Source organism: Silurus meridionalis, chromosome 21, assembly GCF_014805685.1.
Source record: "Silurus meridionalis isolate SWU-2019-XX chromosome 21, ASM1480568v1, whole genome shotgun sequence".
Lineage (NCBI taxonomy): Eukaryota > Metazoa > Chordata > Actinopteri > Siluriformes > Siluridae > Silurus > Silurus meridionalis.
The window spans coordinates 5519589-5534588 of NC_060904.1; the positions used below are offsets into that span (position 1 = coordinate 5519589).

Genomic DNA, 15000 nt, shown 5'->3' on the forward strand with positions numbered 1-15000 from the left:
TTCAGTGACACCGAATGGCCATTCATTATAGTTCTGAAAACAAAAAGAGCATCAACACCATCTGACAATCATCTTCCACAGCATTGTGATATAATTTAAATTTGGTTAAATGCTTTTGGTTTAATTTAAAATGCGTATCATAAGTATACACATTACAAAGTATATGAAAGGAAGCTTGCTTTGTGTGTTTGTGTTCCTTTAGGGAAGATCACGTCCTTGGACACCACTATGCTACGAGCCTCTATGAAGCCCGGATGGGAAGACTTAGTAAGAAGATGTATCCAGCGCTTTCACCTACAGAACGATGGAGATATTTCTTATGCCAAACGTCACCAGCAAGAAGGTGAAATAATGTTCAAAACAATATTTATTCAAGATCATTTCGTCAGTTATATGCAGTTCCTGCACGTTACCTTTTATCCACTGTTAGAGTGCTGACGATGGTGCAACGCGCGTCTTTCTAGGAACTGGCTCGTTTATTCACACACATTTATTCGAACTTCTGTAGTGCTTTTGCACAAAAATAATTTTTGCTGCGCTTTTACTTTTGATTACTTTCAAGAAGTGGGGATAAATTTTATTAACAAACCTATTTATGCAAATGTACAGTTTTTGATTAATAACGACACAAGAATAGCTCCTAGACTTTTGGGGCTGAGTTTATGCTATTAGGCTATTAGTGTTCAAATGGTGTGTGTGTGTGTGTGTGTGTGTGTGCTCTTCCTATGTGTAGTACTGAGGCATGGCCAGGCATTCAGTCCCATCTATCGTTTCTCGCTGTCTGATGGTACCATCGTCTCAGCTCACACCAAGAGCAAGCTCGTTCGATCTACAGCCACCAACGAACCCCAGCTCTACATGTCAATACACATTCTCCAGAGGTACACAGTGTGTCTGTGTGTATTCAGTCACCCGAGTAATGTTTGGAACATATTTATTTATCTAATTTCTCTCCTCCTCTACCAGAGAGCCAACAGTATGTGGCATGGCACCGGACCTGGGCAAACCCATGACCCCACTGGCCACAATGACCTCCCCTAACCCAATGAGTGGAAACGCTCAGGGTCAGGAGGGGTTCGTGAGTAGCAACACGCTTGCCTTCTCGTCTCCAGGAGCCCATAAAGATTACCGGTTTGGTGGCCCGGGGCCAACTCAGGGTACGGGATACCCACTGAAAATAAGCAGCCCGTCGCATCGGCCCAGTCCTGGAGTAACCAGCTCCCCCCGTTTACCTCAAGCCCAGTTTACCCCCACCAATACCCTCCACTCCCCTGCCGGCATGTGCCCGGGCAACGGCAGTCCTCAAGTGTTCACTAGCAGTTCCCTTAATGCCCTCCAAGCTCTTAGCGAGTGCCAAACCATTGGCCTGAGCCAGTCTCTGGGGTCACCTGATTCGAAAAAATTTGAATCGCCAGCCTCAGGAGGAATTGGTTCTCAACCATTGCCCAAAATGGAGTCATATGTGGAGGCGGAAAAAAGCGGGCATGACGGGCATGAAAACGAGAACAGCGGGCACCAAAGGGACGAAAAAGCCAACCTGGGTCAGTTCAACAGCTCGGACGAAAATAAGATCCATGAGAGTAAAGGGCACACAAAGCTCCTCCAGCTTCTCACCACCAAAAACGAGACCATGGAGTCGTCCTCCGCGCTGTCGCCAGCACCTGAGAAGGAAATGATGACCGGGAACCAACCCGGAACATCAGGAACCAGCGCGACATCCTTGAAGGAGAAGCACAAAATCCTGCACAGGCTCTTGCAGAACAGCACGTCGCCGGTGGACTTGGCGAAGATCACAGCCGAGGCGACAGGAAAAGAACCGAACCACGACGGAGCCAACATGACCGACATCATCAAACAGGAAGCGGTAAGCCCGAAAAAAAAGGACAATGCTCTTCTGCGCTACCTGCTGGACAACGATGAGAACATGATTAAGGACAAGGTAATAAAGACCGAGGTGGGCGAGATAAAGGTGGAGGGGGGTAACGTGGTCACTGTGAAGAAGGAGAAACCCGATGGAGGGTACGAACAGGCAGAGCAGGTACGTTTCAACCCGGATGGATTCGATGGTGAATTTGCAGTTACAGCTTCCTTTGTCAAAACATTTATGTGTGTGTGTGCATTTGTGTTTCCACAGTCCAGCGAGTTGGATGATATCCTGGACGACCTGCAGAATAGTCAGAGTTTTTTCTCCGAAGCTCGTCCCATGTCACTGCCAGCTGCCGTCGATAAGCAGGCGATCATCAACGACATTCTGCAGATCACAGGAGAGGGCGGGGTACAACCCAGAGCAGTACAGAGTGGGTTTCACACACACACACACACACACACACACACACACACACACAAACATTTTTTTTACTTAACCGTAACTAGCGAGTGGTGATGATCGGAATAAATTTCCATCACATGGTTATCATTTAAAAGGCTGATGTATATGATGAGTTCATCATATACCGAGGTTTTATTGGTCAAGCATACTGAGGTAGTCCCCGAGTTTCGATGGTTTGACTTACGATTGTTTAAACTCACTCTAATGATAGCTATACGCAAAATGGCTATTAATAACTGTATTTTAATTCTCGCCCAATACGCTGTCAGGAAAAATGCAATCTCTCACCAGCAATCGACAGAGTTCAGTTGTCTAGGTGTTAAAGCACGAATTGTTTTCTGTGTTTTTGGTGTTTCAAAGCCTCAATCTCAAATTTTTCGGGTGAACTCGTTCAGCTTAGCGAATGAGCCCACGAGAAAATGAATATACGGAACTGACGAAAGCAAACAATGACTGAGTAAAGAGGGAACGCACAGACACTTGTTGTCATTCTTGCTCTTGCCTTCGCAACTTAGTAGACATGATTGAAAAAAGCTACATAAATCCTTTAGTAAAGATCACGGCAGGTGTAAACGCCTTTTAATATATTCACAGCTCTCTCGTTTTCCCTGTATGGATCCCGAATACAGACTACTGCCACCTGCTGGTATGGGCGAGTTCTGTTTTCTCACACAAACACGGAACGTACATGGCAGTAGTCTGTTCTAGTGCAACTTTTTTTGCCCCCGACGCAGGCGATGCAAGGCGACGCCACAGTCTGCTAACGCTAGAGCTAGTTCTTTGGCGTCGGGGTGGTGTGCCACCTACCTTAAGAGCAGTTCAACAGAAAGAGCAACACATGCTACCATGTTTGAGTCAGTGCTGTGCTGAGTATGTTTAACCAGCAATATGTTTCCTGCTTCATTCATATGCCAGGGAGAGGTGGATGACACATAGTGTTTATATTAATATATATTTTTTACCCTTCTTTTCCTCTTTAATCTCTGTTATTATAACAGTTAAATGCTGTTTGTTCACAGTGCTGTGCTACACCTACTCATTTACACCATATCCACACTTACAGCCCTGTGCATGTGTGCGTGCGTGCGTGCGTGCGTGCGTGCGTGTGTGTGTGTGTGTGTGTGTGTGTGTGTGTGTTTTAAAACATTGTACAGCTCAAATCACACGCACACACAAGCTATTCAAGCATGTGACTTAGCTGTGTCTCTCTCACACTCTGAAACACATTAATGAGAGATTACAGTAGGAACACACTCTCTCTCTCTCACACACACATACACACACACACACACACACACACGTCTCCACTGTAAAACTGTTCTGACAATGTAGTCTTATGCAACTAGAACAGCTGTAGAACAGCTTTTTCTACTTACTCACTCTTGTTCTTTCACACACACACACACACACACACACACACACACACACACACACACTAGTATATTATTGCTAATTCTACCTGTACCACCATAATTTTTTTAGTTATTGCATTTTGTTTGTTTTGTAACGTGTATGTGTGTCTGTTCTTGCGTGTGCACGTGTGTTTTGGTAGATTTCAGTGGTCCAAGGCCCCCCGGTCGGGTTCCTCCGATGCGGAGCGTCTCTTTGGACATGAATGTGTCAGCTAAAGGCCCGTCGGGTCAATATACAGTTATGAGGAACACCACTCCATATTCACTCATCCAGCAGCAGCAGCAGCAAGGCATGATAGGAAATCAGGGCATCATGACCAACCAAGCGAACATGGCAGGTAAGCATCTTTTAGGAAAAGAACCAGGACACATGCTCTTATTATAATCTATATTTGTGTTTTCTAGAGCTGATAGAGCTGACATTAAGGTGTTTTGAGTATATGTCTTGCTCTCTGGCAGATGTTTGGGCGTCTCAGGGTGTGAACGGGTCCTCCCTCAGGGGGCGTTGCAGGGACGCATGGTGCAAAACACAAACATGCCGATCAGACCCAGCAGCCAACCAGGAGTCAGACCCATGCTGCAGGGCCAGATGATGCCCAATGGTACACATTTACCACAGATATACTTACTTGTACAAATACATACACCAACCAGGCATAACATTATGACCCACCTCTCTAATATTGGGTCAGTCCCTCTTTTGCTGCTAGAACAGTTCTGACCTGCATTAACAGCATGAACTTCTACAGCAGTTTGAGCAGCAGGAGCTCGTCTGTTGGATCAGACCACACGGATCAGTCTTCGCTCCCCACGTGCATAAATTAGCCTCAGCCGCCCATGACCCTGTCGCTGGTTCACCACTGTTCCTTCCTCGGACCACTTTTGATAGATACTGACCACTCTGACCCAGTCGTCTAGCCGTCACAATTCGTCAAACTCGCTCAAATCCTTACACTTGCCCATTTTTCCTGCTTCTAACACGTCAACTTTGAGGAGAAAATGTGTGCCTAATGTATCTCAATCACTTACAGGTGCTATGATGAAGAGATAATCAGTGTTATGCCTGATTGGTGTGTAAACCCAGTGTCTGTGTCCATGTGTGTGTGTGCACTTGTGTCCTTATCTGCCTCTCTGTGATGTTTCTCCTACAGCCCAGTCCATGGAAATGGACATGAGTATGGCAGGCCCTAGATTTTCACAGCCACAGGCTCCGCCCAATCAGACAGCTCCACCCAATCAGACTGCTCCGTGGCCTGACAGCATGATGCCTATTGAGCAAGTGCCATTTGGCGACCCTAACAGGTAACACACACTTACAGATTGGGTACATTATGCATCACCTGATGATTGGTTACATATTACAATAGCCTCATGATGTTCTCATTAGTATCTACACACCTCATTTCCCAAACAAGAAACTTCTGCTTATGTATGCTTATAAACTCTTATTAACCAACGCCTGTTTTCGGGGTGTGTGTGTGTGTGTTTGTGTGTGTATGCACCAGGTCCATGTATGTTACACCACAGGATGATGTTCTGTGTGCAGCAGAAGGACCTGCAGATGAAGGTACTTTACTTAATCAGCTTTACACTGCTCTCAAAGACTTTGATGGTCTGGAGGAGATCGATCGAGCTTTGGGAATTCCAGCACTTGTAGGACAGGTAACACACTTCCTCCTACAATTCCCTTCTACTGCATCTCTATTCTTTTTCTCCTGCAGTTTTTCATCTTTTTTTTTCTTTTGATGTTGTTTCTGCTCTATCTCTTTGTCCTGCTGGATCTCCAGCTCTTCTTCTTGTCGTTTCTTCTGCTCTTTCTCCTGTTCATCCTGATCTTCCTGGCTTCTTCTGTTTCTCAGGCTTTTTGACCTGCTCTTATTCTTATTTCTTCTATTTTTCTTCTTTTTTCTCTGCTTTCTTCATGCTTTTCCTTTGCTTTCTTCTACTCATTCCATGCTCTCTCCCTGCTGTTCTTCATGCTCTTATTACTTTTTTCTCCTGCTTTTCTTCCTGCAATTCCTCATGCTCTTTCTCCTTCTGTTTGTTTTTTTTTTGCTGTTCTTGCTCTTTGTCTTTCTGTTTCTCCTGCCTCTTCTTCCTGCTCTTTTCCTGTCTTTTACTGTTTGTTCAGCTCTTTCTCCCACTCTTCCCCATTCCTATGTCTATTCTCTTGCCATTCTTCCTTCTCTTTTCCCTGCCTGCTTCATGCTATTCCCTTCTTCTTTCTCCCACAGTTCCTTCCACTTCCTTTAAATGACTACTCACTTTTCCTTTTGCTATTTGTCCTGCTTTTCATCGTCCTTTTTTTCTCTCTTCTGGTTTTCTTCCTCCTACTATCCTCACTGCCTTTCCCCCTTGTTTTTCTTCACACACCTCATCTTACCATTTCTCATGCTGTTCCTGATCTGCATTGTTTCTGGAACAGTGTGGTATAATGTTGATGACTTTGTGTGTTTGTTTTTTTGTTTCTCTCAGGCACCGTCATTAGAGTCGGAGATGTTCCCAGGTCAGGATCAAAGTCTGCTGATGGACCAGAAGCCTCTTTACCCTCAACAGCAATATGTTGCTCAACCTTCCCATAACGCACCAGGAGGCTTTGCTCCAATGCAGGACGCTGGTTACCATGGCATTGGGGGAGTTACAGGGCAAAGGCCAGGATTTCCCATGATTCGCATGCCACTCCGACCAGGTCTCCGACCACCTGGAAGTGTCCCAAATCAACCTAATGCACTCAGACTGCAGCTGCAGCACAGACTACAAGCACAGCAGGTAAAGGACACTGACAGCCATAAATTTGCATGTCATTAGGTACAATTCTAATGCAGTTTTATTTACAAAATATTGACATTACTTTGTTTATAGACTGAGCATGTTTTTATTATTGATATGGGTTGGTTTCTAACTTTAAATTGTAAGTTTACACTGTGCAAGATGATTTATGGTATCAATAAAAGAAATGGAACAGTGATTTAAGAGCATTGATATTTATGCATACAGACTATACTGCTTCCTGCTGGATGATTATGGAACTGCAGCTTGACCTTAATTCATTATTATATTCTGTTTATTTTATTTTATAATTATTTTATTCCATCTATAATGATAATTAATGTTTAAATCAGTCTGCAAACTGTGCATAAAGAAAGACTCATTACAATCTGGGTGTTTGTACATTAACCTGGGTTTTTCATCAGGTCCACCTGCCATGTAGGTCATTTATTTAGAACCTGTATTTGTTTGTTGTCGAGTGATAATACAGATCTCTCTCTCTCTCTCTCTCTCTCTCTCTCTCTCTCTCTCTCTCTCTCTCTCTCTCTGTATTCTTCACAGAATCGCCAGCCTATGATGAATCAGATGACTGGAGTGTCAAACATGAACCTACCTCTAAGACCTAATGTTCAGAATCAGGTTTGTACTTAAACAGGGAGGTTAGAAAACTGCAGATTGTCAGATATTTTTGTAAAAAATAAACGTCTTTTTGTTTTTTTCCTCTCCCAGGGGACCATTAACGCTCAGATGCTTGCGCAGCGTCAGAGGGAGCTGCTCAGTAATCATTTGCGTCAAAGGCAACGCACCATGAGCATGAGACCTCAGGGCCTCAACGTGCCATCCAATATGGCTGCCGGCACTATGGGCGGTGCTCAGATTGGCCATGCCAACCCTACCCACTTTCCTTACACGCCCAACTACGGTACAGGCCTGCCACTATTTTTATGACAATTTTATAATAATTATTATATTATATTTAGTGATGCTTTTCTGTACCTGAGTGTGTTATCTTTAGTTTAATGAAGAGAAACAAGCCAAAAAAACATTGACAGACACAAATGACACCAGAAATGCCAAAAACTACACACTAAAATGCCTCTTCATATCACTTCAGCTTTAGTTGCTCCGTATATCAAGACGACTTGTGAATGTGTGTTCTGAGGAACACATTTTGGTGTCCTTGTGTCTACCTGTCATTACAAAACTGTAACATTATAGTCGCCTGTTTTGTTATCCCATAGACTGGTACCACTGCATACAATGTAGCTATTTAAAAAGTTCTCTAATTTCTCCAAAATCACAATTTAGTTCAGTTTGTTTAAATCTGTTTTAATGAAAGTATTTTCAGATATTGATTGGTTAAAGATTGAATTACTTGCCTTAGAAAATAATTGTATGCCCACTAGAGGGCAGAAGAGTCTGCAAAATATGCTTTAGAACAGCAGATCTTTTTGAATGACCTGGATCACTTTTGTTTTGGAAGTATTCTGGACACACACACACACACACACACACACACACATACACACATCTATATAATAATCATTTTACAGAACAATCATTCTGTTGTCACATGAAAGCTGCTTTCGTTTTCCCTTTCCCTCATCAGTAGTTCTCTCTCTCTCTCTCTCTCTCTCTCTCTCTCTCTCTCTCTCTCTCTCTCTCCCTCCCTCCCTCCATTATTAACATTGCTTGGTCTTTTCTTACCTCCTTCACAAAAAAGCCTTTTGAGAGACGTTCAAGTAACACTTATGTTAATAATAAGCTAAACCTAATGATGTTTTCTGAAATCATATTGCATATGCAAATTTTAAAAATGTCTCTTGAAGGACAAAATACACATTAAATAATACAGTGTCATATCTATAAGCATTTAAAGCTTGGTACTTGATCACGACCTGGTGTTTGGGGACCTCTGCAGTAGAAAAGTGAATTTGGGCAGTGTATTTGGTTATTTTAGGATCGTGGTACTCATTTGTCTAATACTTTTATTGATTTATAAGCAAGTTGTAAATTGTATTTCCATTAAAACAATTATAAAGTGTAACTATACATATGTTTAGATTATAAGGATGGATATATAACGGTATAAGAATAAATGTAAATAATAAAATATATCACATTTATTACATTTTGCCAGTTAAGGGCCTTGCTCAAGCAGTGCCCAGCAATGATCAGTTGGTGGTGCTGGATTTGTCTGATCTGAAGTCTAATGCTTTAACCACTGAGCTCAGCACTAATGCTTGACGCATTGGTCCAGAACTAAAATAAAAGCAGCCATAAAGTTTGAAAGTTTTTTTCCCTTCCTGTTCTTTCTGGCCAAAAATAGACAGAAATTGATCCTATGTGTGATCCTTATGTGTGTTATTTGTGTGTTAGGAATAACTCAGCAGCCTGATGGCGGGTTTGGAGGTGCAGCGACCCCTCAGAGTCCCCTCGTGTCTCCTAGAATGGGTCACGCCCAAAGCCCTATGATGCAACAGGGTAATGCCACATTTCAGTCATCTCCAGAGATGAACGGCTGGACGCAGGGCAACTTGAATGCTAACAGGTGGGGCCACACATGTGCACAGTGCATGTCAACTGCAGGTGAAAAACACCATAATGCTAACCAAAGTGATGATTAATGAGCATCAACAGCATGAACTTCTTCAGCGGTTTGAGCAACAACGAGCCTCGGCCGCCCGTGACCCTGTCGCCGGTTCACCACTGTTCCTTCCTTGGAGCACTTTTGATAGATACTGATCACTGCAGACCAGAACATCCCACAAGAGCTGCAGTTTTGGAGATGTTCTGACCCAGTCGTCTAGACGTCACAATTTGTCCCTTGTCAAACTCGCTGAAATCCTTAAGCTTCCCCATTTTTCCTGCTTCTAAGACGTCAACTTTGAGAAAAGAATGTTCACTTGCTGCCTAATAATTTTCCACCCACTAACAGGTGCCATGATGAAGAGATAATCAGTGTTTTTCACTTCTTATGTCCTCTTTGGCATGAGGAACATCTGAAAGTCTTTACTAAGCAGTTAACGTGCATCCAGAAAGTATTCAGACCCCTTTTTTACTTTTTATGTCGCAGATTTATGATGAAGTGCTAAAATGATTATTTCACTTCAATCAACACTCCATACCCATAATGACTAATCTAAAACCAAATATATCACACTGACAAATATTCAGACTATACTTAGTGAATGCCCTGTAACATAGTCAATAAGACAAGACAAATGTGCATACAGTTAAATAGGGAACTAGAATACATTATATTATTATTATATTTTTATTATGTCTCTTTTTGAAAAGTTTAACCGGTGTTGTTTTCCACAGCATGTACACTCAGCAGGCCAGCAGCGGTGTGTATAACAGTAACAGCATGAGCATGAATGTGCCCATGACTCCCAACACCAATAGCATGAACAGCATGGGCCAGATGGGCACAGAGCAGGTTAGACACACATACTCACATACACACACATACTCACACTTTTGTCCTGTCCCAAATTGTCTTTGTTTTGAGATTTGACCGTTTTTTCCTTAATCGTAACACAAAAGTTAGCATAGCGAACATCAGAATTATGACTTATTTACTTAACAGTCTACTGCAAGTTAATCCAACATGTACACTGTATGAAAAAAAGTATTGGGACATCACACTTTTCCAGCCATATGTGGTTAAGAAATCTTGGTTGGTTTGCTTTAGAGCTCTATCCTCACCCCTATTCATCATATTGAATGTGAACGCTGACTGCACCCCCAGGCCTCCTCACTTCACCTACATCAGTATCTGACTTTACTAACACCCCTTTGGCTGAATAAATCTTACACAAATCTCCACAAGCACAATCCAAAATCTAGTGGAACATCTTCCCATTAGAGTGGAGGTTATTATAAGAGCAAATCGAGACTAAATGTGGAATGCTCAAAAATGTACAGCCCAGTGTCTGCACACTTTTGGCAATATAGTGTATGGGTTTGGGATGAACACAATGTTTTTTATGACAATTTCTAGATATTTAGGCCAATAAAGTCAGAAATTCAATGATGGATGCAGCACACCATGATTTAAGATGACATTTTTACAATTTTTATGTTTCTGCAACCATTTTTTATTATACTCAACTCAGTGTTTACTACGTTTGCAGACTTTCCGTTTGCAGCCGTTTTTCTGTGGTGCTCATATGATGCATTATGGGCAATACCCACAGTGCCGTATACCCACTTGTCGTATATTATAGGTCATATCCTGCCTTTGAGTGTAGCACAAAGGTGATCTATGTGCTGACAGTCATAGCCGTATGAGCTCAGCATCTCCAGAGAGCAACTCTGAAACTTCTCATCATTAACACAGCATGGTGTTACACACAGGAGTTTGGTAAAAGGCCTCTGTATGAGCAGTACTAAATGCCCTTGTTTATGTAGCCCATTACAGGTTATAATGTGTTACCTTGTGATGTTAAGTGTCCTGGGTTCTGTAAGACAAAGTCATTAATAATTCACTCGAATTAGTGTGTAGGACTGCAATCTGAAATGGTGATGGATCAGGCGGAGTTTTTTTTTTTTTTTAGTTTTGACGATAATCAAAGGCCGTGTTCACATAAACACACATACAGAGACACACACACACTTCAGGTCATTAAATGTGAATAACTTTTAAAGTTATGGGCCACTCCAGATTTTCAGTTGTTGCTCCATTACAGTTTTTATCTGTTAAAAAGAGAAAAAAAATAAGTGTATAGAAATAACACTGTTATATGTTTTGTAAAAATGTCCCATTAAAGCAAGGGTCCCTAAAAATGATTCTGAGGGCGCATTATCTTTTTTCTTGTCTTTAATGGAGGGTCGTCCGTAACAGAAAATTACATGGGTCGGAGTGACTACTAGTATTATAGTGGAGTTTTTATTGATTTTAAATGTATTTATTATGCCTCCCTATGCTGGATTAGTTCATTATTTTGTTTTGCTCTGTACAGAAACCTTTTAAGAGATGCACTATATTGCCAAAGGTATTCGCTCGTCTGCCTTCACATGTAAATGAATTCGAGTAGCATACGATTCTTAATCCATAGGGTTTAAAATGATGGTGGCCCTTTGCAGCTATAACAGCTTTAACTCTTCTGGGAAGGATTTCCACAAGGTTTAGGAGTGTGTTCATAGGAATTTTTGGACATTCTTCCAGAAGCACATTCGTGTGGTCAGACACTGATGTTGGATGAGAAGGTCTAGATCACAGTCTCTGCTATAATTCATCCCAAAGGTGTTCTGGTAAAGGTCAGGACTCTGTGGAGGCCGGTCAAGTTCTTCCACATCAAACTCACTCATCCATGTCTTGATGGACGCGGTCATGTTGGAACAGGAACGGGCCGTCACCAAACTGTTCCAACATGACCGCTTCTTGGAATGCAGGACGCAGTTATGTGTCTTGGTATGCTGATAGATTAAGCGTTCCTTTCACGGAAACTAAGCCCCAACTCCTGTAAAACAACCCCACATCATAATCCCCCTCCACCAAACTTTACACTTGGCACAATGCAGTCAGACAAGAACCGTTCTCCTGGCAACCGCTAAACCCAGACTTGTCCTTGTCTGCGTTGCACTTGCTGATGTAAGGCTTGGATGCAGCTGCTCGACCATGGAAACTCATTTCGATGAAGCTCTTTATGCACTGTTCTTGAGCTAATCTGAAGGACACATGAAATTTGGAGGTCTATAGCTATTGACTCTGCAGAAAGTTGGTGACCTCTGTGCACTATGCGTCTCAGCATCCGCTGATCTGTGATTTTACATGGCCCACTACTTCGTGGCTGAGTAGCTGTCATTTTCAATTACTTCCACTTTATTATAATACCACAGTTTGACTATGGAATATTTTGAAGTGAGGAAATTTCACAACTGGACTTATTGCACAGGTGGCATCCAGTCACGGTACCACGCTGGAATTCACTGAGCTCCTGAGAGCGACGCATTCTTTCACAAATGTTTGTAGAAGCGGTCTGCATGCCCAGGTGCTTGATTTTATACACATGTAACCATGAAAGCAATTGGAACATCTGAATTCAATTATTTGGATGGGTTCGTGAATACTTTTCGCAATATATTTATATATATATATATATATATATATATATATATATATATATATATATATATATATATATATATATATATAATATAAATATATATATATTAATACTAATATATATATATATATATCACCTAATAATGAAATTTTTTCATATTCATTGCTATGGAAATCAAAACATTTACTTACTTATGCATATGCATATCTTTGGTGGGTAAATTCGACAAATAATTAGGCAATGTTAATAACTAAAGGTCGACCAATAGTGGATTTTACCAATATCGATAGGTAGCTTGAATCAAACTTAGATAACCGATTAATCACCCGGATACTGGATAAAAAACAAACACACAACACTTCATTTAAAATAGTCTTCTTCTTCTTTTGGCTGCTCCCATTAGGGGTCGCCACAGCGGATCATCCGTCTCCATACCACCCTGTCCTCTACATCTGCGTCTTTCACACCCAACTACCTGCATGTCTTCCCTCTGGACTTTATTACAAAAATAAAAAAAACAGTAAAGAATCATTAAAAAGTGCTAAAGGAAATAAATACATATTCATTTAAATATGTAATTATATCATTAATAAATTATATATACTTAATGTAATATAGTGCTCTCTGCACAGTGCACAGTTTTACCATTAAAAAAGCCAACAGCACATGGCGTCAGCGTTTCGCCTCTAGAGGCCGCTCTCATAATAACATCGGATCGGAAGCCGGAAAAACTATCAGTATGGGTTTGTGATTAACACAGCAAAAATGTATGGGACACAAATTCCCTTTTCCATGGGGAAAAAAATTAAACTTTTTAGACTTTTGTCTAAAGTGACTTTAAATACTACAAGAGATTTGTCATAAGATAAGCATGAGAAGTACCCATTATACAGGTTTGAGTCAACGATCAAAATATTAGAAGCTAGGACAGGAAGGGATAAATGATTATAAGAGGCAGTTTGATGCTCAGGGAATAGATGAGTCTTCACTTGTTTCTTCAGCTGTCCGGATGGATTCATTCTATCTACAGGATATGGTGAAAGAAAGCTTCCTTGAGAGTGATACTCAACTTAAGACACATAAAAAGCGATATTTTGTGGTATCCTTATAGGACCTGTCCCACATTATAGTATGTATCTAACACATAACCACAGATTTCTGGCCTCAGAAAAGCCATCAGTTAAGATGGGAGGCTTATTTTACCAAACACATTTGTTGAGGCTTCTGACAAATTTGATTAAATTGATAAATTCATTTCATGCCCATTAACCTCTTAGTCATTATAATCAATTCCTGTAACAGGAAATAACAAAAAATGATTGTCATTGTAATAAAGTTGAAGTATTGCTTCAATATTGTGTAATATCTTCTAATCTTAATCTAGCATCAGATAGAGAGAAAGAAATAGGGTGGCGTAGAAACTACTGTTTATAGCTGCTATAGCATAAGTGATACTAAGATGCATGAACATTTTTTAACGTGATTCACTTAAAACTCGTAATGCTGTGATTGAACACATTAAGGCATGACGTTGCAGGAAACTTTCCGTAGCCTGTGCTTAACCATGAGAGTTCAGTGTATGATGCAATGGCTTGAATTATCCATCTAACAGTGAAGTTTTTAAATGTTCTTTTTCTCTACTGCAGCTCTTAAGCCTCGTAAAGTTGTATGAATATTTAAACAGGCCGCTGCATGCACTTGGTCTTCAGTGTCTGTCGATTTCTGATTTATTCCCAGCCAGTGTTTACAATAACTAGGTGCTCTTAATAATTTACCTTTTTTTGCCATTAGGACTCTTAAGGACTTATGACCTCCCCTATTTATTATCTCTTGGTGGCCTTCTAAAGTTTGGCACTCGGCCGCATGATTAACTTCGGGCGTTCAAGATTGGTCCGAAAGTGCTTTTAAAGTTCACCGTTAACCTGCGTAATGTGTTGCCTTCATCTCTGTAGTCCTCTGTAGTGACTTTAATAGCACTCGAATGATGATGAGGAGCCAATGATCTCATCTCACTCTGTGTGAATGAGAAAAAACAGGCTTGCATCAAGAAAATGTCACACACACAGTGTGAATACACAGTAAACACTTATAGTCAGGGACGTTTTGATAAAGAATTAGATACAATACTACAACAGACAAAAAAATAGTATGAATGTGATAAATAATGAGTAATGAATAAAACCTTCTAGGAGCAGGTATTCCCAAAGTTTTGGCAGGTATCTTATATAATACAGGCAGATGTGATGGCAGCGAGATGTCTCCTTACAGATTATTATCCTGATTATATTCTAAAAGAATTTATCTTATTTATATCCTAATTTTCCCAGTTAGGCATTTCTGAGTATTAGTTTATATTTAATGGCTCTGTTTTAAACCAACCAGGCACAATATTTTGACATTATAACATTATAACGTT

At 41.0% G+C, this 15000-nt stretch overlaps 1 protein-coding gene across 1 annotated transcript in view; it reads left to right on the forward strand.

Annotated features, from left to right (window-relative positions):
* The window catches only part of ncoa2 (nuclear receptor coactivator 2), a 64424-nt gene that overhangs the window by 48832 nt on the left and 592 nt on the right, over nucleotides 1-15000 (forward strand). The window contains 13 exon segments of the mRNA XM_046877690.1: nucleotides 203-343; nucleotides 734-881; nucleotides 967-2038; nucleotides 2135-2297; nucleotides 3882-4137; nucleotides 4201-4343; nucleotides 4893-5043; nucleotides 5247-5403; nucleotides 6217-6510; nucleotides 7072-7149; nucleotides 7240-7432; nucleotides 8890-9061; nucleotides 9835-9952. Of these exon segments, the coding sequence (XP_046733646.1) occupies nucleotides 203-343; nucleotides 734-881; nucleotides 967-2038; nucleotides 2135-2297; nucleotides 3882-4137; nucleotides 4201-4343; nucleotides 4893-5043; nucleotides 5247-5403; nucleotides 6217-6510; nucleotides 7072-7149; nucleotides 7240-7432; nucleotides 8890-9061; nucleotides 9835-9952 (3086 nt within the window).